The sequence below is a fragment of the Helicoverpa armigera genome, chromosome 6 (assembly GCF_030705265.1).
Source record: "Helicoverpa armigera isolate CAAS_96S chromosome 6, ASM3070526v1, whole genome shotgun sequence".
In the NCBI taxonomy this organism is placed as follows: Eukaryota; Metazoa; Arthropoda; class Insecta; order Lepidoptera; family Noctuidae; genus Helicoverpa; species Helicoverpa armigera.
Window position 1 is genome coordinate 12,065,231 of NC_087125.1, and position 24,603 is coordinate 12,089,833.

Consider the following 24,603-nt stretch of genomic DNA (forward strand, 5'->3'; position numbering starts at 1 on the left):
TGGAACGTCGTGATTTTAAATTTAGACGTAATTTATACAAACTCTTACTTCTAAACTCAAGCCCAACTTTAACTTTGGTTACAATCACACCTAACAACTATTTCTATCAAATACTAAATATGCGTTCGTATTTTCGCCAAATTAAATTCATGCTTCAATAAACTTGACTAAAATCATTAAAAAGGACTTTCAACACGTGTCATTTATAACCAAAAAAAAACATGTTCAAAAAAGTTATGTCTATCATCAAACATGTTGCCAGCTTTTAACGATAATCCGCCCTAATCACGCCAATTAGCTTTGAGCTATATCCTGCAAAGTACAGTCGTACACAAAAAGTGTATGTCACAAAAATTATAAACACGCCACATTCATGCTACTAATTGGAGTCCCTTTCAATTACAAGCTTTTAAACGTAACATGTGGGTGTCAACGAGATCTTAGCAAAATGTATTTAAAAAAAACATATATTTTCTGTCTTTATGTATTTTAAACGTCAAGTAAAAACAATTAATTTTATTCGAAGATTACTTCTAACAATTGAAAATGACAACCTTTAACTAAAACATGATTTAAATACATTTTTAAATTCATTAATCATGTTAAAACTTCACTCCCATCATATCTTAGTTCATTCTATGTCAGAACAGAGTCAATCCACTGTCTACCCTTCACAATGACATGCGTATTTTGAGAATTTTCAAGCGTTTTCTTTCAGTTTTCCGCTCTAGTAACCGCACAAACAGACATACAGAAATCTCTTTGATGTGCCTGGATTGACGTTCCCTATATTATGTTAAACAAATGATATAAGTGTCTGGGTTTATTTGGGAACTTCTTTTGTGGTGAAAGAATGTGGGTGAGAACTTTTGTCGTTGATGTTACTTTATTGGTTTTTTCTATGACTTTTGATTATGGTTTTTAAGAGTTCAGTATCTAGTCGGTGGGTGGGTGTGAGGTCCAGGGTTCTACATATTTTTCAGTTGAGCAATGATATCGGATTTTTGAAAATATTTATAATTTCTAGGTACCTAAACGTGTTCTTTCATAACAGGCTTATACGTAGGTACATGGAAATCAAACTCAAAGTAGCAAAATGTGGGAAAAGCTGACTTTAATATTCACAGCTTTTATAATATCTCTATCAAAATCAATTTCTTCTCCACATACATCCGTGAGAACACGAATGAACATCCACGAACATAATAAATCTTATGATTCACATCTAATGTGACAGTCAAGTGATGTGCTCAAGTTATTCGATAAAAGCTGGCGCCTAACGCAACGCTAGTGTTGTGCTTAACTTCGACTATCGATGTTTGTAATTCTCACAGAAAACATTATCGGTACTTGTAACTAAGTGAATAGGTATTATGTTGCTTGTTACGGATTTGTACATATATATTTTGTTGTTTTGTTTAAGTATGTGAAATGTAAACTCAATTACATAACTAGAAGATATTTGCGTAGGTAAAGCATAACGACTTCAGTATATTGAAAACTAGCTTCAGGCAGTGGTTGCACCCGCGTCCTGTAAAAACTTATCCGCGCACCTTGATAAAGAGTATACTGAGTATACATTGAAATCTATTTTCAAGTGGGACCAATAGTGTCTGCAATTTTACCTATGTATTAGTTAGCCTCTCATTAAAAAAAATAGGAGCATCTTTATTAATGTCTATTTTCGTTTGTCCCCAGGTACAAGTGAAGTGTTCAAAATACATGTCCCAAAAATCTCAACGATAAGTGTCAGTGTTCATGTGGGGTGAGACTAGCTGATCGCCCTGGCGTGGTACGGGCCCGGTGGGGGCGCGATGCAGGCGGGGGGCGGCTGGTTCCTGCCCTGGACCATGGGCCTGCAGAAGTTTGCAGTGGCCCTGCCGATGGGGGGCGTGGTGCCGTTAGTACCGCCGCTGCTCGCTGCCCTGCCGCCGGCACCCCCTCCTTTGAGGCTTATCGCGCCGCCTCAGTTGCCTCATCAGCAGCCTGGGAGAAAGGTATGGGTTTTAGTTTGGTTGTAGAGAAAATCTGGGGCATTTTTTTAATGTGTTCATATTTCAGGCAATTAGGGCCTTATGGCGATTTATGATCACTGTGTCTGTGTAACACTGGAAATATAGGGATATTTTCAGATCTTTGTAGGTATGATCTTTTTTCATCCAAGATGCTTTAGAGGCTGTCTTTTTATGTATAAAATAACTTTCAATTGGCCTACGTTACGAAGTTCCGAATCACAATTTGATTTAAACCTATTTTGAGATCCTTAGAACTGTTATCATCTCAGATCATAGACAGAACCAAAAAAATCCAATCAGTATAATGAAAAAGTAAACCTAAAACATCACCAAAAACCATCAAAACTCCTTCCCCAACAGGATCCTACAGCCAGATCAATTTGGCACCGTAAATTTCCTCATTGGGTCTGATTGATACCATCGAGTGACTTGCGATTTGTTCAAACCGTATTAGCAGTTACAGCTAAATGATTGCAGATATAAATCAAGTGTTCCACATTAAATGGGAGACTGATCGTGGAGAGGGTAATAAGACTATCTATTGTGCCTTCCTTGGAAGCAGCTTTTTTTGCTGTGGGGTAATAATTTGTTCTGTTGAGGAGAAAAGCAGAAATTCCGCTTAATGTTTCCGTTTGGTCAATGATCGATTCACTCTTATTTGACTTCATCTACATTTGCATGAATAGATTTTTGATAGATTAGCTATTTCCAATGTATTTCCTTTAAATATCAAATCCTTGTGTTTGAGCTTCTCACAGTTCTTTCTGATGATCGTTATGGGATGAATGTCGTAAACTATTAGCTAAACTAAATTAGTCTGTGTTCAATTTTAAACTTTTCTTCTCAGTCTGTGGTAGATTTTATGCACTCTAAGAATGATAAAATAATTTGTTTTAAAACTCAAAGGAGGTCAGAGCCACAAAATCAATTTTATCTCCTCCCTTAAATCCATCTTAACCCAAATAGAAAAAGACGTTGCTGACGCGGGTTCCGTATCAATTACTGAAGGTAATTTCCGTCTGGGTCACCTGGGCTAGAATATTGAGGCTTCGGCAGACAATGGATATTTATATAGGGATAAATTTTTGGGAAAGGGTCGAGAAGTTTGTCTTTATTTCGAATGGTCTTAAGCTATGGGTTTTGGGGATTGGCTTTATTGACAGAGCGTATTGAAATCGAAAAAAATCGTAAATTAAAAAAAAATGTGTAACCGATGTTTCTTTCTCATTTCGGACACTACTCTTGAAACCACCTTTCAATCGGTCATCTATGTAAAAAATTATATATGTATATTAAACTAACTCATATTTACATATGTATAATTTGGGACAAGTCCTGTATTTTGACACACATTTTATACGTTACATTATCTTTTGTTCTCACACAAATCTTGAACTCCATATACCCACATTATTGCTTCTATAAGATTACCAGTCTTTCTACGGGCACAGTAAACTTTCCCTTTTATTTATTACAACCTATTCAAGAGATAGGTGTTCAGTATATAACCTGTTACTTTAACTATCCATTCAACAGTATTGTTAAGACTTTAATCCCGTACTAAAGTATTGTGTACAGTATTTACGAGGCAATCGTACTTATCCGTAGTACTTTCGATTTTACTAGGTGAAAAGGGAAATGTGGGAACAACATAACTTCACGTTAGTTTTCCTAGATGGTTGTACTAGTGTGTTTAGATGACAACTTGCAAGGTGACATTCCAGTGTATACATAACTATTCCTTCTGGTCTACTCGGTCTAGCAAACAGTAACATATTGCGTGCGAACATTTTTAAAATGTCTACACGATATTGAGACCTTTGTGTGCGAACATATCTTAGCAGTGGATTCGCGCTGACACGTTCATTTTATTCAGCATCCAGGTTTCTCCTGCTTCTTAAATAAAGGTCTTTATAGTCTTACCTTCTCATCATCATCTGCCTAGCCTTTAGCCAACTGTTTTGGAGTCGGCTTTCAGTCTAACCGGTTGCAGCTGAGTACCAGTTTACAAGGAGCGACTGCCTATCTGATCTTCTCAACCCAGTTACCCGGGCAACCCAATACTTCTTGGTCCATAGTACTATTAGTCTTACCCGTCTCTACACAAAATATTACATTTATATATTTAGTGGTTTATTTAACGTACTAGACTTACAGACAAACTTATAATCACATTTACTACTAAATTATTATAATGGTGTAACAAACTAAGTTCAGTGCAATAGTTTTGTATTCCCAAACATATTGTTCGACAAATCGATAAGCTTCTAACAACGGAATAATAACATGATTCTCTCCAGCGTATAGTATGATAAACATAATTGTTTTCATATGTTAATACCCGCAGTATATGTTAATGTTTTGTCTGTATTTGATTGGGTTTCAATTAGTTGCGTTTGTTGTGGGTTAAACACAATAAAGTCTTCTAAATTATGTATTGAATTATTATCATCGTCTTCACCTTATTTATTTTTGCAAAGCATAAACAATACTTCTTTTTATCTGAAAGAACATCTAGTAAATACATAACTGTAAATAAACTACCAAAAACTATTTCAGTCCACATGATGTTTCACTCAATTGAACGGTAATTTTCCAAAAGCATTGTTAGAAATAGATTTAATCAATACAGTAAGTACGAACTACAATGTGATTGATTTACTCCCGATTTTCAACTTTATCTCTTTGAAAGTAAGGTTGCAAATTGATTAATAGGAAATTTAGGTTGGTATGTGACGTAAATGGTACAACCTTCTCACAAAAGGGTCTTCAATACTTCCTCAAAATTATCTTTAGTCACTGTTACGTGTTAATTACGATTTGTCTTACACACCGTTGCGAATTCGTGATTATAATGTGCGAACAAAAAATATTCTTTGTACACACAAAAAAATTTGGCGGTTATATAAAAATTGGTTATGTAAGACACCATGTGGTTTTGGTGGATCTTCAATGAACGTAACCTTCACATGTCTAAAATAAATTTATACATTAATCATTATAAACCTTTTATTATCTATACTGATATAATAAAGAGGAAACATTTTTTTGTTTGTATGTACCCCAAAGGCTCCGAAACTACTGAAGTAATTTGAAAAATCCTTTCACTGTTAGAAAGCTACCCTCTTCCCGCGTAACAGACGCTATATTTCGTCCGTTTACGGGTAGTAGTTCCCACGGGATACAACTACGGGAAAACGCCTAGTATTAAAATATACGGCTTATAATGATTAATTTATTTTTATCACTTCCCTACCTAAGTTCAAAACCTGGACATATTAACTGCCTTGAGCAAGAGGTCTGCGTAGGAGGTTTTACCCAGTAGCTTAACAACAAAATAATTTTCCTTTTACGGCCAGTTTCTTCATCAAAAGTTAAAGTTAAAGTAATGTCTAAAGTAAAAGTAACGGTCAAATTCGTTTTTTCAAGGCTAAAGTGACAGCAAAACTAATAGAAAAAATTGAATTTGACCGTTACTTTTACTTTAGACATTACTTTGACTTTTACTTTGGCTTTAACTTTTGATGAAGAAACTGGCTGTTACACGACTACGATAGAAGTTTTGTTTTTGTTTCAATACTGGACAAATTCCCACGTTCTTTAACTATGTATGTAGTTACAAATGACAAACCAAACATAAATTAAAAAGTAAACTATACTAATCGCAGAACATCATGCCACGATCCAACAAAATTGCATAAAGATGCAAAAATAAGCAGCTGCAAAACCTTTATATTTATTTCATGCAAATGCATCCTCTATTCAGTGTTAAACTAAAACCAGGTGCACTTACTGTCAAAATGCAGGGAACAGCGCATTATTTTACAAGAAATGTATATTTTATCTAAGATCCACAAAGATGTGCGTAGACTAGTGCCTTCCCTTTGCATGGAGAACAAAATGCGCAGCGGAGGTGCCATAACGGAAAATCTCTTAAGAAAGTAGCGCGCAAAAATGCGTAGGTAGGGACGAGGAGTGTTAGTAGCTCCACTCTTATACACTTTCTTTGGAAACCACCCATTTTCGTTACACCAAAAATCTTTGACAGATATCCCAAAGAATCCGATCGTCTTGTTAGTGCACTCGCAACTGATCGTTTTAGCCACGACCACCATTCGTATTTGACCTAAAAGAAGTCATCCAACCTACCTTATAGCATCTCCGCTCTTTCGTTACTCCGTGTCCCCTTACCACTGTAGTTTTCTCTTTCTTTTTATTTTCCGTCTCACTCTTCCAATGGTGTCATGTTTGCTATTATTATCTGTAGGACTAGTTTAACTTGAACTGAAATTAGTATGGTTCATGTTACAAGTGTTAAGGGAGCGAGCCAAATGTGGGTGCTGTCTTAGATTGCTTACCAAGATATGGGGTAACTTAATCTCTTGAAATACTGGGCCTATTATTAAATGGCTGGAGCCACCCTGGTTGCTACTTAAAACTTGCTTTTGACCATTCTAGTGTGTAACTTAGGTTAGTGGGTTTTTATTTTAGTTGCAAGTAAGCGACAAAGTGGATTAAGGCCAAGTTATATTTTTTTTATTTGAAACTTAAAATTATACATCGATAATCACAACAAAAGTTTGTCCACGGACTCTTAACTAGAATTTTTACCAGCCATATGCTAGACCTAGAGCGACTTAGTACCTAGTTCTCAATTCTAACCCGCCACCTCTCACAATTTACACCAAACGCTAAGTAATTGGTTCTAGTCTAGCCTATGTAAGACGTTTAATAGTACCGGGATCGTGTCATCGGATTAAATACGTTTGCCTTACACCGTGTGCCCCCTTAATACGGCCAAGACGGTATTGTGAAGCCTTTAATGGTACTAACATGGAGAACCAAATGACGGACGGAGATATCATAACGGACAATGACTAAAAAAAGTAGCATTGCCAAAATGCGGGTGTTCGGGGGAGGAGGAACGCTCTGTCCTCATACACCTTCTTTGGAACGTGCCCATTTTTTTTAAACCAAATCATCAATCAATTAAGGCCAATCTTTGACAGATGCGTATTATTATCTTTTTTGCACACACTACTTAAAAATACAAAAACATTTAAAGAATTAGAAGCTTAACATAGAATGGGTTTTCTTGCCAACTTCAACCTTATCGTTAGAGAGAAGGTTTATAAATGGTTACATAGTAACACAGTGCAAGACGAATCCAAACGCCTCATTAGTTACCAGTTCCTAACTGACAGTTTTGCTCACGCCTGCCGTATATTACTTGACCTACAAGACCGCTTGACCTACCTGCCTTATGGTATCTCCGTTCTTTCCTTCCTCCATGAATTACACTGTTGACAGAATAAATTCGGTTTCGCTTATCAGGGGATGAGTGTGCGAAGTTCGTTGTTTACACTCGCTTGCACACGTTTTGTATAGGTGGTTAGCTATTTTGGTAGGCAGTGTAAATTGGGATTGTTTACAAATAGTTTTAACAATTGATTTTTAGTTCTGCTTTGTCATTCCTGTGCTTACTTGAAATACTAACTCATTCAAATAGATAAATACTATTATGTTTTTTTCTGACTGGCTGTTTTCCGCAATTCCACTCGTATCCTGAGATAACTTCTTCCTGTACCCGGATAAAAGATAGCTTATGTTACTCAATTATAGTGTGGCTTCCCAACAGTAAAGAAATGACAATTCTGTATTTTCAGTGCCTTCAGGGTACAAGCAAATATTTTAGATACAGCTCTTTCTACCAGCTTTTAGGATAAATGTTCCTTTTTGTAATTGTTTCCTGACTGGGATCTGGTAGTGGGCGAAAGACATGCCCGCTCTTCCTTGCAATCTCATGTTAACATGGTTAACTGTGCGTTAGACCCTTTGGGAACAACCCTTAACTGTTCTACCCTTCATTTGAATAGGTATCTTGTACAGCTGTAAATTATCTAACTAGAATACCTCTCCTCCGCAATTTTTAAAATTCATTTTTAATTGCTAATGTCATCTTCATCACGTCCATCTTAATTTGAATCAAGTCATATTTCATCCTGACTATTATGACAAATGCAAAAGTAATTAAGTTTGAAGCGGTTCAGTCGTTTTCACGCCAAAACTAGTCAAAAGCATGAGGAAGGAAATAGGGTACTTTTTATCTAGATGCTGGAAATAGGTCACTTGAGTGACGAGTGCAACTACGGTAAACACTTACGGTAGTCTTACTACAAAAACTTAAACATCTATTGAACACATGTCTAAAACAAGTGTGGCTGCAAAACAGACCTTATTTCAGCGTATCGTGATATGATATCATATGTAACGTAATAATCTATCATTTTTTAGACAAGTGTTCAACAGACGTTTAAAAGTTTTTGGGGTACGACGGCTAGTATCATTGTACCAAGTTGTAAAAAGACCTAATTCTAAAAAGTTCCATCATCATACTTACATCTCTGGTACTAAGAAGAACAGCTGTTCCAATTTGAACAGTATTACTGGTATTACATGAGACATTTCAACTGTCTCTGATGTCAGAAAATGTACAATGCTTCTTACTTATACAGCCTCTATAATTATAGTGTATACAATGCCTTTAGTACGTTACAGGTGTTCATTGAGCTTGCCACTTGCCATCTGTTGCCGTGAGATTGTATAGTGCGAGTCAGACTCACGCACGAAGGGTTCCGCACCGTTAATATCGAGCAAAAACTTGAAAAAGATCGCGTTTAAAATATGAAGAAACTCATTTAATCTTCTTCATCTCCCCAACTACGTTGTGGTCAGCTTTCAGTCTAACCGGATTCAGCTGAGTACCAGCGCTTTACAAGGGCGACTGCCTATCTGACCTCCTCAACCCAGTTACCCGGGCAACCCAATACCCGTTGGCTAGACTGGTGTCAGACTTACTGTCTTCTGACTACCCGTAAAGACTGCCAAGGATATACCACATATGACTCATGGGATAGGGCAAATTATTCAATTCAATCTGCGAAAGTGTGAACATCATCTAATTACAGACAGGTGGACAGACTTTTAGTAATTGGGTCCCACTTGTACCCGCTCGAAACCCTGAAGGTCTCGAACTGATACCTTGAGTATTTGTACTAAGTTCCTGTTTTTATCCTTTGGCTCCGGAACCCTAAAGCCCTCAAATGGATTCCTCAATAACTTACAACTTCATCATAAAACAAAAGTGCATCACAAAGTCGGTCTAAAATTAAAATGTTCTCGATCTCAGTTGTTCACGATAATAACCGCGGTATTTACATCGTAAATCATATGGTAATAACCCCCATGGGACTGCTATGGTCATTAACTGAGTCGCAATTAATGCAATTAAGCTTTCTTTGGGCGTGTTTGCTACAATTTTTATATGGATGTCGTTGGTAGAAAGGATTAAATGAGTGATGTTGGGTGTAGGTGTAGTATTGTTTGAGTTAGAAAATATGTTTTCTTAAGACACGTATGTGAGGGTAAATTATGCATTCTATGTTATTTAACGGTAATTTACCGTCAAATATAAGTTTTTCTAATTCCCCTAAGGTTTCTTGCCGTAGTGTGAAAAGGTTTCTATTGAAATTATTAACCGGTATTTCTGAACAAAGATAAAATATTTTCAGAGCCTAAATACTCTTTACATTGATATGTTGGGTTATTGGTGTTTTTCCATTGAATCACTTGAACATATCGTCTGCTAGATCCAACCTCTAATGTAATAAAAATATTACATTACTTGGCAGAACCAAATTGAAAAAATAACACTTTCGACCTAAAATATAGATGAATGCAACAAAAAATCTGCACGCTTAAACCTTCATTTATGAAAAAGAAACCACGGTTTAAAATATTAAACGAATTTTAATATGAAACAATATCGTATACCTTGCAAAATTTTACGTAGCATAAAAGTATGAAATTGCACGCCTTTAGATATAAAATAATAAAATAAGAAAACCAGAGAGTGTGTTAAAAAATCTTAATATCTCATCTTACTGGCTTAGCCTGCTATTATTAACGATTTTTTCATAAAACCACGCCTTTTATAATGTAAAAGATTAATACATTTAGAGTGTCCGCAGACTGCAAACTTTTAGTCGGCCGACAATTTTTTTAGGCTCAAAAATCCGTATGGAGATGAATGGTAGTACGCACATAACAACGATTAGGTATTTGTCCGGTACCAGACCGATTGAAAACTTTTATTGAATTCACGAAAGTCTGCAAAAAAATTACGATCATCGGGTCAACTATCGGCCGACTATTTAGTCTCCAGTTTGCGGGTAGACTAAGAAAACAGAGTGTCATCTTACAGGGCGCCTTTTATAATATTAAAAGATTAATACATTTAATCTGAACATTGCTACGCATCTATAATTTCAGTAATTTTGTTGCAATTACCGTCACTCTTGGCGTTTAATAAAAAATCAAAACTAGTGACGGGATTACGCCAATATCGATATTTTGAATAAGAAAAAAAATATTGTTTAGCTAAAAAATAAATATACTGAAGAAGAGATTTTTATAAGTACCTATTGTGTACATTCTATTGTGTTTATGTTTTCTTAAAATGAACACCAATCTTTCTCAGCCTTGTGAAAGTAATTTAACCTTTCGCATGCAATAAATCCTTTTCAACCTCACTAAATTGTACAATGGTTAAATTTTATTTTTTCTCGGAATAGCGCCTTTATGTGTTTTGTTAAAAATTATGAGATTTAAGATATAAAACCGTCATTTAAAATTCTAACCACTTCAACGGTCGATGTCATCATACCTTACTCTATCGATACCTTTAAACGGTATCCCCTCACTAAAATACCTACATGCACGTTTCTTGTAGCAAGCTAAAAATAACTTCAGTATTAATTAGGTCTGTAATGATCGTGAGATGAATTGTACCGATATCGAGACCTAATTACGAGAAATATACCTGTTTTTAATGACAAAAAAGAAATCTTGGTCGAGAGTCCATGTGAGTTTGTAGGATGAACTACAATTTACTCGTACTCATTTTGCTCCACACAGCTTCGAAAAAAGTTATTTTTGTCTTTACCTATTTTATTTAGGTAACACATTTTTCTTAGGTAACATAGGTATTTATAAAATTATTAATTCTTTACCCAACTGCTAAGAATGGGTTATGTTTTTGGCACGTATCTTCTATGTGTGTTTGTACGCATATAATATTCTTTGTACCACATACATTTCAGTTTTATTTATTTATTGAATATCATAAATAATCACTAAGAAATACATTTTCAATTCTATAAATTATATACTTTTACTAACAAAATAATTGGAATAAAGCCCGGTTCACCCGACACCAGTTCAATATAAAAACTATCTTCCAGTGAAACTGACCCAGCGACTTGTAGATCAGACTTAAAGCATATCTCTAAATTAATGTTGTAGTCTACCTAAGCTTAACAGCTTACTTGCAGTAATTTACACAGCTTGATAGAAAACTTGTTCAATTATGTAAATGAGAAAAATTGCGCACATTTATTGTATGATAACAGACCGAAGGACGCATTACTTGTGATTTCTAATACGATAGCGAATATAAATAGGTTTGAGGACGGTTTTTTTTTTATTTTTATGTTCTGCAAAATCATAACTTTTCGTAAGTCGTCCTATCGCTTGTCGCTTTTGAAGTAAAGTTTTTTCATAAACCCCATTATTTTCCCCCATTTTTTTATAGTACATGTAGTTGAGTATAGTGATTTACTTATTTCTAAACCGATTTTAGTAACAAATGAATCACTGAGTCAGTTTTTAAGTCAGACTTGAAACGTCGATCAAAACTAAACTTCTAAGTCTTTAAAATACTTATCACATCAAAAACCCATTACTATAAACCTCCTAAAATTATTGTAATTTTATTCATGTCACCTTTTTCGAAATAATTCCATCTTAAAGAAGAAATTATGTGTTTTTTCGTATTGATTTAACTTATTCCAATGTCACCTTGTTTCAGCTACGAACTTCTTTTATACAATTATTTAGATTAATTCGAGTACAGACACGGACTAAGGAAATATAGCGGAGATACCAAAAGGAACGTAGGTCAGGCAACTTCTTGTAGGTCAAGTGGACGTGATCAGTTACTAGAACTAAAGAAGCGTTCGGATTCCTTGTCAAAATGAAACCAAATTGTCACAAATTGGTCTTGATAGATTGGTGATTTTATTTTGAAAATAGCGGGTTCCATAAAAGGCGTGTAAGGGACGAGCTAGTAAGGTTCCTTGTCCCCCGAACACCCGCATTTTGGCGCGCTACTTTCTTAGGAGATATTGCGTTATGACATCTCCACTAGTAATTTTGTTTTCCACGGGTCATAGACGTACCTACGTAGTTAATTTATGCCAGTAAAATGTTTAGTCGTGTTTATTAAAGACTAAAGGCTCTCTCACTTTTAAGTACTTACAAAATAAATAAAGTTCCAACGAAAAGGTATGAAATTAACTTTTGGACTTTATAATGTTTGGGATAATTGTAATTAATATTCTTTTGTTTGTTTTATGTTTTTTGTTCATTTAGTTGAATGTTCTTTAAAACAGTATTTACAATTATAATTCTGCCTACACGAAAATTAGGCTTGAAAAGGGTCTAATGTTACAAGATTTTATTTAACTTGTTAACTTTAGGTTTTACTGAGCTTACTTTTTCGCAAGTATTTTTATTGTGCTTACTAATCCATCAACTAAATCAATCTGAACACGCCATTATATTATTTCGAATACTCTTTAATAAAATACAAAAAAAAATAAGGTCCTAAATAATGCTTTTTATTTTATTTATGACCTCATACATTTTATTTCACTTCAATTTATTTGGATGAACAAAACTTTTTTGATTTAAAAATAATAAAATATAATCCAATACTTGCGAGCACTGTATTAATATCAATTATTTAGATTTATTGTCAAAATACTTTTTTATACTAGAATTTTATGACACCCTATATTAAGTAGGTATAGCTTTATATCTAAGCTTTGCCTGCATGATCAGCCTATTCATCATTATACAATTAACCACTCGTATGTCGCTAATTATAAAAGAATATCAAATATCTCGCGTATAGCTGTATTTCTCAAATAAAGAAGGCATGCGTGTTGATCACCATGCTTTCTGCACTCTGATACCGGACTCATTTAAGTCATAAAATGAAGACCATGGCTATCAAAATTGAAAATCATATCTGGTAACTTTATTACTCACCTGCATTTTCCCACGATGTTCCCACAATTCCTTCATTAATAGTCTTGTAATTTCTGATTAAGGGAACTTTATAAGCTAGTGCGATGACGACATTCTAAGCCGGAAACTAAACCACGTATCTATCCTAGGAATGTAAGATACTTGTATCAAAAACCCATAACATTAATTTATCACACTAGAGGAGTTGTAACGCGATGCGAATAGAGATTGGGTGGGATCGATAATTTTTAATATCGAATTTATTTTTATCGATATTTGTTTTCTATTCCTTTTCTCTAAAAACATCTCACTAAAGTCATAAAGAGTACATTTGTAATACATGAGTCATTTAGTTTACGACTTTGACAACATTACTTTAGGTACAATAGGTAACTTCTAACTTAGTTTAGTATTTGGAGATCGAAGAAAATACTGCGATAGACCTTTTAAACTTCCAATAACGCTTGTAACAATGTTTCAATAAGATGAAAAACGTTACAACAAATGTTTAAAATCTTACATAATATTACGCAATAACATGAATCACAGTTATCGTTAATCATCAATTCTATTCTAAGAATTTAATTACGGAGTAGCAATGTACTTATGTAATATCGATATTTTTAAATAGATTCACATCACTATTTGCAAGTAAGGGAAATGCGTCGATAAAAGCAATAATGTTTGTCCTTTAGACTTACGATTTCTATAGGATATAACTAGAAGTCTGTATAAAAAAGAATTATTATTAAAAAAACAAAATACCCGACTGCACACTAAAAAAAGAGTAAAACAAGCCCCACAATAATATTGATCAATCAAATGCTAAAAACTAATTATGTAATACCGTTTAAACAATACCTATATTAAAATACACTACAATATGTGTTCGTAATCGATAGTTAAATAAACAGAAACTTATTTTGAATACAAATTTACTGAATATAATTTATAAATATTGATGGAAAGCATCGCAGGCGGGGACCAACAGAGGCTTATTTATAGTCATTTCGGTTGTGCACCATTTAGCAGAATTTTCGTTGGTGGCGGTCAAGGTGGTCCCCGCCTGCGATGCTTTCCATCAATATTTATAAATTATATTCAGTAAATTTGTATTCAAAATAAGTTTCTGTTTATTTAACTATCGATTACGAACACATATTGTAGTGTATTTTAATATAGGTATTGTTTAAACGGTATTACATAATTAGTTTTTAGCATTTGATTGATCAATATTATTGTGGGGCTTGTTTTAAGTGTGCAGTCGGGTATTTTTTTTTAATAATAATTCTTTTATTTATAACTTTTTAGCTGTTTTTATTTAACGAAAATGTTGTAGATGTAGAAGACTATGTATATGTAAGTACCATTTTAAATTATTTCGACGACATTTGGCTTTAGATTACGAGTGATGTTATAAATTTACCGCCAATCTGGACTGTTGGTAGTGAAGAAGAAAAAGAATTAGGAACATGTTCCCGTGGGAATTTTGAGAAAAAACGTATCCTATATTAATTACTCCCGTGATTGAAATGAATCTAATGATACCGCATACATATTTTTTTAAAGGGAAATTTAGAAAAAATATCCCGTGGGACTTTTAGGATAAAATGTATCCTATGACACTCCCGTAATCAAGACAAATCTAACGATACCTCATACATCAAAATCCATCAAGCCGTTTAGGCTACAGGAGGTCACAAAGGAACAGACATACATACATACTTACATACTTACATACACTCGAAAAACATTACCCTCCTTCTTTGGCAGTCGGGTAAAAAGGGGACTAATTAAATGTATCCGCGATAAATTCTAACATTTAATCTAGTAATCTACACTTTATATTTTATAAAGTATCCTAAGTAAAATAACATTGATTACGCACGTCAGTATTTGTTTCATTATTCAGTAAAATTAAAAATGAGGAACTTCAGCTTTTGCCCCGCTAAGCTAAGTAGCTTTATCCCCAAATAGTTTAAATCTTCATCATGAATCTGTCTATTCAAGTAAACCGCTTTAAAATCCATGCAGTGGTTTTTGAGTTTATCGCGAATTAACAGATTGTTTTATAATACTACATAACACTACGATACTCTTAAGAAACCTGGATAAATTGCTATACACTACCTAGAATATAAGAACCGCCCACGCTTCAAAGACTCCGCTAAAAGCCGGTAAGATTACCAGTCCCCGAGTAATTATTACAATATTCTAATTACGTCTGAACCCGTTTTTAGACGCAGTTTAACTTATGTGTGATATATATTGTAGTCACGCAAGTCTGTGATCTTGTAAAGAGTTAATTGAGACCCTATTCTAGTTATATCTGTAATGGATCTTGCGTAGTTTGCATAAAATCTTGACTGTTTTAGATAGAGGGTGAAATGAAGGTGCTCCGAATTTCGACTTCTTGGGTTTGAAGCTTAGGCTTGATTTTAAAAGTCAAAGTCAAAATCGTTTATTAAAGTAGGCTAATTAGATTAGCATTTTTTAACGTCAAAATTACTAAATTACAGCACCATCAAAGCGCACCCCTATCCCCACTTCCTAGTGTTATAGCTGGAAAGAAGAAGCGGTGAAGAACAAACTTCCCAGCAACACAGTTGTAATGTGTTAAGTCTTGTAAACCTATTTAGTCATCATCATTATCTTAGCCATTGGACATCCACTGTTGAAGACTGGCCTCCCAGCTTTCAATGGGCTAGTCGGATTATCTGTCGATCTTTTTATCACGGGGAAATGGCACCTCCTTTTGGAAATCTAAAGGATCATGTTCAAAGCCTTAGTTAGTGGAACTGTGTGAACCTGTACTGTAACTAACTCATTTCTCTTCAATTCGCTGAATACCTTACTCAATATTAGCAAATATTGCGGTTGGCAAGATGATGAATGAAACGGCCCAATCTTTGTCTTATCTAATCAGACCATTATCAAAAGACATTTCCATTAGAAATTCAATTTTATTCTAGAGGTATAATCCAACCCAAGAAGTTCTTAGTTACCATTATTTTTTTTTAATGCATTTTAACTTAACCCTCCCCTACATGGTGATAAAATATAAAGACCCGGTTCCCGCGTGGGATTATAAGTACCACACAAGTTTTTTTTTCCTATTTTCTAGAATAACCGTGAATGTTGATTGCTGTAGGTACACTAGACAGGCTTAAGGCATATGTTCCTAGACCCTACGTGTTTATTATTAATTGCTTCATTGAAATTCTGTTTTTTTTTTACTTGATATGACAGACTGGAACTGGTTTGAACCAGTTGTCAGATAAGTTACTGTAGACATTTTTTTCTACTGCTTTAGTACTAAAGTACTGAAAGCACTACTTAATAAGGTATCTTGCATTATCTAGACTTACAGGTATTTTAAGCTTCACAATAACTCCTTTATTGGAGTAATAAATAATCAAACAAAAAATTCTTACGTTTGTTCATTAGATAATTGTTCCCCAATTAAAAATCTCATAAAAATTACTCCAATCTGATATTACAAAACACTATTCAAACCACAAAACAGGCCTCAATTAACTCGATATTATTTTATCAAATCGAAATAGACAGCTATTTAAAATTCGAAACACACTCGCTACAAACGAGCGACAGGTTAACAAGCGAGAATCGAGTGTTAAAACGATTGTGAATCGGTAATCGTTAATCGATTGATACACAGCCTAATTTGCGTAGAACCATGTTTAATTAGAATTGAAAATTCGATTGTGTGGTTACCGATTGTTTTACGTGATAGTTTGGTAGTGATTTGTTAGGTATTTGGTTTCTTAATCAATGAAAATGAAAGTGAAAAAAAAACGAATCATATATGTATAGAAGCTACACGTCAATATTAGTGTGGTGTACACCTAAATACAATTTAATTATATTTATGAAGTAGTTATTAAATTAAATACTTTCAGCAGATTACGAGTATTACAAATTTTTACAAAAATATAAAGTATCTATACTAATATCTATACAGTTTGTTTGAAAGCGCTAACCTCAGAACCACAGGGCCAATCTGTTTTTTTTTCTATGTTATATAGCCCGTTTACCTATCCAGATAGGCAACTTTTGACCAAGTGCTTGAAGTGGTTGCCACGGGACGGCTGGCGGAAGGTAGTTAATTTATTTACATACTACAAACTTTAAAATAATATTTCCCTGCTACCTCAATTGCCCGATTAATTACATCCACAAAGCAAACATTTGTACCAATACATATTAAATAAGTATACAACGTCCACTCAACGCAGAGTTAACACAAAATAAATGACTAAAATATCATTTAACAAAATAATATTTTACATAGCATTGCCGATAATTACGTACAAACTTTCAGACTGAACGATATTTAATGAAAACAGTTCGCATAACGATTATTATTTATCCCGATCATTCGATTGGTATTATTCGATTTTCGCATAAATTTCCTTTTCACTGATATTGCGTTCGGGTGTATAAAATATGGCTTCATAAATAAATGTCGGTTTATTTTCGACGATTAATTATTGGTTTTGATGTCGTTTTTAGTTTTCTGTTACATATGATTAAAAATAGATATGTTATCGAAGTATAGATACCGATATTTATTTATTGAGTTGTGGCCAGTCTGGTTACAAAGTTTACGTACCCAAAAAGGAGGATATTTTCAATTCGGATATTTATATTTCTAAACAAAAAAATCCTGTTTTTTCCAGTGGCAAATAGAACAGAAATATTTTCAAATATATTTGTATTTGATAGGTACAAAGTATCGGCATACCCATAATTGATAGAAAGGCACGTCTGCATCCAATACTGTATTTGATTGAGTGCCTGCATTTATGCAGACCATACATTTCTATTACAAAATCAATTTCATTTCGATAGCCATAACGATTCCATCATTTCCGGATATTACATGCGCCATAGGTTTTTCAATAAAACATTAGTAATCTGTCATTATATCTCATTGAAGTGGGCCTAACCCATCCTGCACGATTTACAAAGATACTTTTGCATACATAAAACGGACTACTATTCTAACCACGCCTTTATTTCTATTGTGTTAAATGTCAATGTTGTGATGTAGTTTTTTTGTTGAGCGCAAGTTTATCGATACAAATGTAGGGAAGTATTCATGGGAGCCGTGTGCTTGGAAACCAATTTCCTGTTCCCTTTCATATTGAAATGTAAGTGCCCTTTGGTAACCCAGGCGGGGGATTTATCGTCCGCGGTTTGTGCAACTTTTTTGGGGTGCTATGCCGTTCGCAGGGTTAAGTTTTTAGTTTTTAATGGTCCGCGACGAAGTGTGTCGATGGTTTTAAACTTGATATTTGTGTTTACTTATGGAATGTGAAATTGTGTGTTAGTGATAATTGGATTGCAATGACGGTGGGTAACAACTTTTTTTAGAGATTGATATTCAGATTTTAATTAAATTATGTAAAGCTTGTTCTGAGTATAAAAGCCGCATTTGATGGCGAACCTAATCTTAATATTATTAAGCTAAAAAATATATATTTTAGAACTGCATTATTCATGAGAACAGGGCAGGAGAAGGAGAAAATAAACACATTCGAATACACACTTCACCACCACATTAAACTTCATAACAAACAGCTACCGTATCAAAAAAACAAATTTTCAAAAAGAAGAACCACTACCAACAAAATTACTCTGACCAGTATCTTACGCCTTAGGCAATTTGCAAAATGTATTCAATATAGCCCATACATTCAAGATGGGCAATTTGTTCCTTTGATCATTCAATCTATCTCGGCCGAAGATTCTCTTTTGTTAAGATTATCAATCGGCAACCGTTCTTGGCTGGTCAGTTTTGATTAGACTGGAATCTTGGAGGAAATAACCAACTGGATTCGTCATGAACACAAATCTATTGGAGGAACCCGTCCCGTAGAGAAGGTCTCCACAGAACAATCACGCTAAATGTGACTTACCCTTTTGTTCGATCGACTCAGTTCGATAGTTACTGAGTTACGAGCACAAATCTACATGCGAAATATTTACTGAAAGTTTAGTAATGAAATTAACATTTTGACACGGAAAAAAATACAATATTACACTTTTCCCCTTTCACTTTTGGTAAATTTTGGCGCATTAGAAGGCAGGACAATGGCGTCTCCAGTAGGTTATATTATCTAAGACTGGAATAGATTAAAATAGATCTTCTTGGTTTGTACGTACTGTTGTTATTGTGAGAAATGATATGTAGTTTGATGTTATGAATTTTGTGGATGGATGTGTTATTTGGTCTCTATGATATAAATGTAGCTTTCATTGTAGTGTCTGAAACGTAATCCGGTTTATTTCGATTCCTTTCAAAAACGTGCACTTCAATAAATTAAAACATTCTAAGATGATAAATGTATGTGATATTTTCATCTATCACAGGCCCAAATAAATTCTTGTATGTGAATATATCCTTAAAACTCATTGTATTCAATGACACGCGCAAAGTTTGAGTAAAGCGACAGTCATAATGCCATGCTTCATAAACTAAAACTATAAGAAATAATATTACAATAGGTAACTTTCATAACTGCACATAAAAAGAGATTTTGAAAGAAACATAAAACCTCAACCTCTGTAGATAACGAAACGCACATATCTACAGATTAAACAAAAAAAAAGCAATTTCAAAATATGAACGAAATTCTTCCGTTCGAAAGTCAAAAAAGTACCGCGAAATGTAGAAGCCATGACAAAGATACGTTTCAGATAAGGGTCAACCGATATGCCCTTTAATATTCTTTTTTCTTCCAACTTTTGCAGCCAAACGAAGGACAGCCATGTTTTTGTGCGACAAAATGGCCGCTGGAAAGTTTTCGCGGGAATTCGGACAGCGTTTCGTTTGGCTCCAATTAGTTTGGTCGGGTTTTGTATTGTCTTTTGGCTCAGGAATATGCTAGGAAAGTTTTGTTTGCTTATTTATAGCGGACTTCGCAAAGAAGCTTAACTAAGTTATGCTACCCGGATCCATCAATTGTCATTACTATGTATTGTTGGTCTACTGGTCGTAAAAACAAATGCTAAGCGGTTTTATATCTATGCCCTGGCATTACCTCATTAAGAATTACCTCAGAAATTCCTGACTTGTCTCTTCAGTTTATCAAAGTAGCCAATTTACATTGCTTTAGCTTCATAATTACAATCGTATTAGTTACGCTAACTACATACATCCCTTTTATTTTTACTAATAGCTACAAAACTAAGTTCAAACAAGACCTCCGCCATGTTTTTTTCTCGCGTTTAAATTGCGAACACAAACTTTTCGCGCGGAAATACAAATCTCGAACAGGAAAAATGTTTGGTTCGAAATTTAAAAAGTATTTGTTTTTTTTTAATAAAAAGCTTTATTTTCTATTGGAAGGGTTATTTTAAATTAAGAATTTTAATTAAATTTTTAAATCGTTTTGATTAAAAACCGTTGCGATTTTATGATTGAATAATCAAGAGCCTTTCATAACTGAACTTATTTTCATAATATATTTACTGAACTTAATATCTTTCCTACCATAAGTAAAATAAGTCAATGTCTGACAGAGGTTTTTTTTCTATATAAAACCTAAAACTTAAGATATTTTGTCTCGATACAGCAAAAACACTATCCTTAACAATTACTTACTCACTTAAACATCGGATCGTCAAATTGAATCGAAATAAATAAATTAAAAGAACGAGGACTCTCCTCACTTTACTGTTCTGTCATAATTCGATTAATTTGTCCGTCTGTAATTACTCGACTCCTCGTTGAGTCGATTTTTTATCGATTATTCGAGTCGTCTCGATTGCACGGCTCGTAAATCGAAACGTAATTATATTTGACGTTGCTTTTCAGGTGCAATGGAATGGTATGATGACAGGGTTAAAAAAATTTGATTCTAATTAGTGCGTCTTTTAGATTAACAATAATTTTGGACACATTTTTGATTTTATAAAAAAATATATATTTAGGTACCAAGTTATAAAGCAACAATGGTTGAGAGTAGGGGCTTGTGAAGTCACGTTTATGTATTTATACACTTTTACTTATTGTTCAAACGGGATTTTAAATCATACATAATCATCAAACAATATTTAGAAATAATATATAACCAATTTGTCACCACCTGCTTCCACGACATTCCAAGAAAGACAATAGCCTTACATACACTATTTAAGCCCATTATCTGATAATATTATGTATACAACATATATTCTCCTCTTAGTGCGAAAATCAATTACTACACATAACACGTGCTTCATTATTTAATATCATTAACGTGTCAATGGATATAATAATATTACCTATTATAATTTTCATACATTACATACTCATATTACACTATAGACAACTTCCAACCTTATGTACCACAAAATAGGGTTGATTTTCCCCTGCAGGTGTAGATGTTATGGGACACCGATTACGAACCGTGATATAAATTTAACCATAATGTAAGTACAAAAGTTTTGTTAACAAACTTAGCTCTGAAACTGAAGTAAATATCCGTGAAAAGCGACAAGGGCCATTAGGGGCAAGTGGGGTGGAACTGCCAAAAAGATTGCACACCCTATCTACAGAAATATCTTGGTTCGTACCTACTTTTATTGGGAAGTAGGTCCTGTGTTAAGCTTGGTCGAATTTACTAAGCTCTGCCAATTTTTAGGACGGTACAATAATTTGACGACTAAGTAGGAGCTTTCACATAAAAAAATATTTTTGAATGCTATCAAATTTTTAATATAGAATTGATTATTGTTACATTGATAGTGATACACAGAGAATGTAGAGCCTGGGAAAGGACATAGGCTACCTTTAACCCGGCAGTTTTTTCATGACACAAGTGCAACCGTGCTAGTCTTTTAATAACTTCACAAATAGTTATCGGCACGAATCTTGAGCTCTGACCTTCACCTACGCGGAAGTAATTTATTGGGTCCCTTTTGTGGTATGAAATGAAGCGCGGGGGTGGGCTAAAGCGGTGATTGCCCCACAGTGCATCGCGTCATAGCCGTCTCTCGGGATTGGTTCTTTGCTAATAAATCACTTCTGCGCAGATGTAGGTCAGAGCTCAAGATTCGTGCCGATAACTATACATTATTTTAATCGATTAAAAAGCAATTCGTCTTAAATACAGTGATGGTAAAGACGACATCAAAAACATCGACATGCAAAAAATTGCAGACTTCCCTATCTCAATCAGGACACAGCCACAAATTCGCAGAAACCCCTCCTTATTTATACCACCTTATTTTAATTCCTGAGTCGTCACAGTTTAGCATTGTTGACTTTTTTCGAGGTTTCCGAAGTCGTTAGGCACCGAAAATGGCGTCTTATACGTTTTTAGGGTTCCGCACCCAAAGGGTAAAGCGTGACCCTATTGCTTTCGCTCCTCTGTCCGTCCGTCACCAGGCTGTACCTATCTCATGAACCGTGATAGTTAGAGAGTTGACATTTTCACAGATCATGTATTTCTGTTGCCGCTATAACATCAATGACTGAAAAATAGAATAAAATAAAAATTTCGGGGGGTTCCTGTACAACAAACGTGATTTTTTCGAACGATATCCATAAATATATATAGAATATTAGTTTGGATGGTACGGAACCCTACGTGCGCGAGTCCGACTCGCACTTGGCCGGTTTTTTGTGACCGCCGTCCGACGACGGCGACTTTCGTATCGTATATCCGCGTGGTGCGACTTTTTGGACTTTTTATCCGCTTCTCCCTTTGTTAGAGATGTTTTTTGTCGATTTTTGCAACGTATTGGCACGAATGTGAGCAATGCTTGGTAGTTTAACGAAATGAAACATCGTTTTTTGGGGGCTCGTGTTGTGGTTTGCTTTGATGCTGGTAGAAGCCTAATTGTTGGCGTGTATGAGTATTGATGAAGGAATTTAGTTGGGTTGCTTATTCTTCAGAGTTTCTGCTGTATACATTGGCAAAACATCGATATTTTTAAGGATTTATCAATAGTTTTACGATGCCGATCGTACAAAAGACAACACGTCCCATCCCTATTTTACGAACATCAAAATAAATCTCGAAAGTAAAATATAATATTCACTAAAACACGATTTACTTGCGGTTACAAAACAAAACCCAATTGGAACTGAGGCCAGACCCATAAAATATGGGATTCTGTACCACATACGTCATAACCCTTTTTCTTGTGAACCATAAAAACTGATTTCTTGGTTTCTTTAAATTATCGCCCTTTGTGATGTTCCCGACTATTGGAACTCACGGCTTTTTCGATATGGTTTAAAAGAATATGTTAATAAAAGCGTTCACAAATTGCAATTTATGAATTCGCATTAAATAAATCTATAACTCACACAAGTTACTACAATTCTATTTAACATACCAAACAGACAGCCTTTTAATGATTACGCACAATAATTGAGTATTGGTGCAACTATCCGAAATACAATTGCGAATACTATACAACCTTATATCATAAAACCTTAATGGCCTTACTACAAAAACTTAAACATCTGTTTTACACTTGTCTAAAAAAATTGTGGCTGCAAAGTTAACCATATGTCAACGTCATAATCTGACATTTTTTTAGACAAATCTTAAACAGACGTTTAAAAGTTTTTGTGGTAAGTCGGTAAAAGTCCATCCATTCTTTCTAGACAAGATTGCGATGACAGCGCAATTTTTCATGCATGTGTAAAAAGGATGTTTATTAATTTTTGTAGTACTTACTATGGCGTGAACACTATTGTCCAACGTTGACAGGGAACCACAGCATTTTACTATATTATAATGATTTTGTTTAATATCACATTGTTCTTCTTATGCGAGAGCTTAACACTCGTACGTCGTAAAATTGTGTTGTGGTACAAGTTGTGATAGAATCAGTTGAAATATGAATAATTATGAAAAGGATACATTCAAGAGAAGTCTCGTATGCCCCACATATTTTAAAAGCATAGCTATAGACGTAGTACTTCTTACAAATCTTTGACAGAATATATCATCCTGGAATTAATTTTATTCCTTTTTTTAACATTATAAACTAGCCGTTTTCCCGCTGTTTCACCCGCGTTCTGTGGTAACTACTGCCCGTACCGGGATAAAATATGGCACTAGGGAACATTGTAGCTATCTATCAGTGAAAGAATTTTGGAAATCCGACCAGCGGTTCCAGAGATTACCCTCTACATACAAACTTATACATTTTACCTCTTTATAATATTAGTAGGTATAGATTAGATTATACCAATATACCATGATGAGATGTAGGTCAGAGCTCAAGATTCGTGCCGATAACTATAATTTCTTTGGATAAACATGAAAAGTCATTTAATTCAAAACACTTTTTGAAAGTACCCTTATAAAAAGTAGTCGACAGTTTCCCTGCTATGTCACAGATATTTTCTTAATCCAACACAACATACTCTTTAACTTTAAAACCCGCTATATTCTTGTCCTTTAGACCA

General features: G+C 34.4%; 1 protein-coding gene across 7 annotated transcripts in view; it reads left to right on the forward strand.

The window, feature by feature from the left end:
• LOC110373989 (pseudouridylate synthase RPUSD2) overlaps positions 1-24,603 on the forward strand; it is a 427,971-nt gene that overhangs the window by 357,391 nt on the left and 45,977 nt on the right. For 5 of the 7 annotated variants that reach the window (XM_049852157.2, XM_049852158.2, XM_049852159.2 and 2 more), the window contains one exon: positions 1,699-1,997. The exons of the other annotated variants lie outside the window; for them this stretch is intronic. In XM_049852157.2, the coding sequence (XP_049708114.1) occupies positions 1,815-1,997 (183 nt within the window). In that variant the 5' untranslated portion in view covers positions 1,699-1,814. The remainder of the gene's footprint in view (positions 1-1,698; positions 1,998-24,603) is intronic. 7 annotated transcript variants of the gene reach the window in all.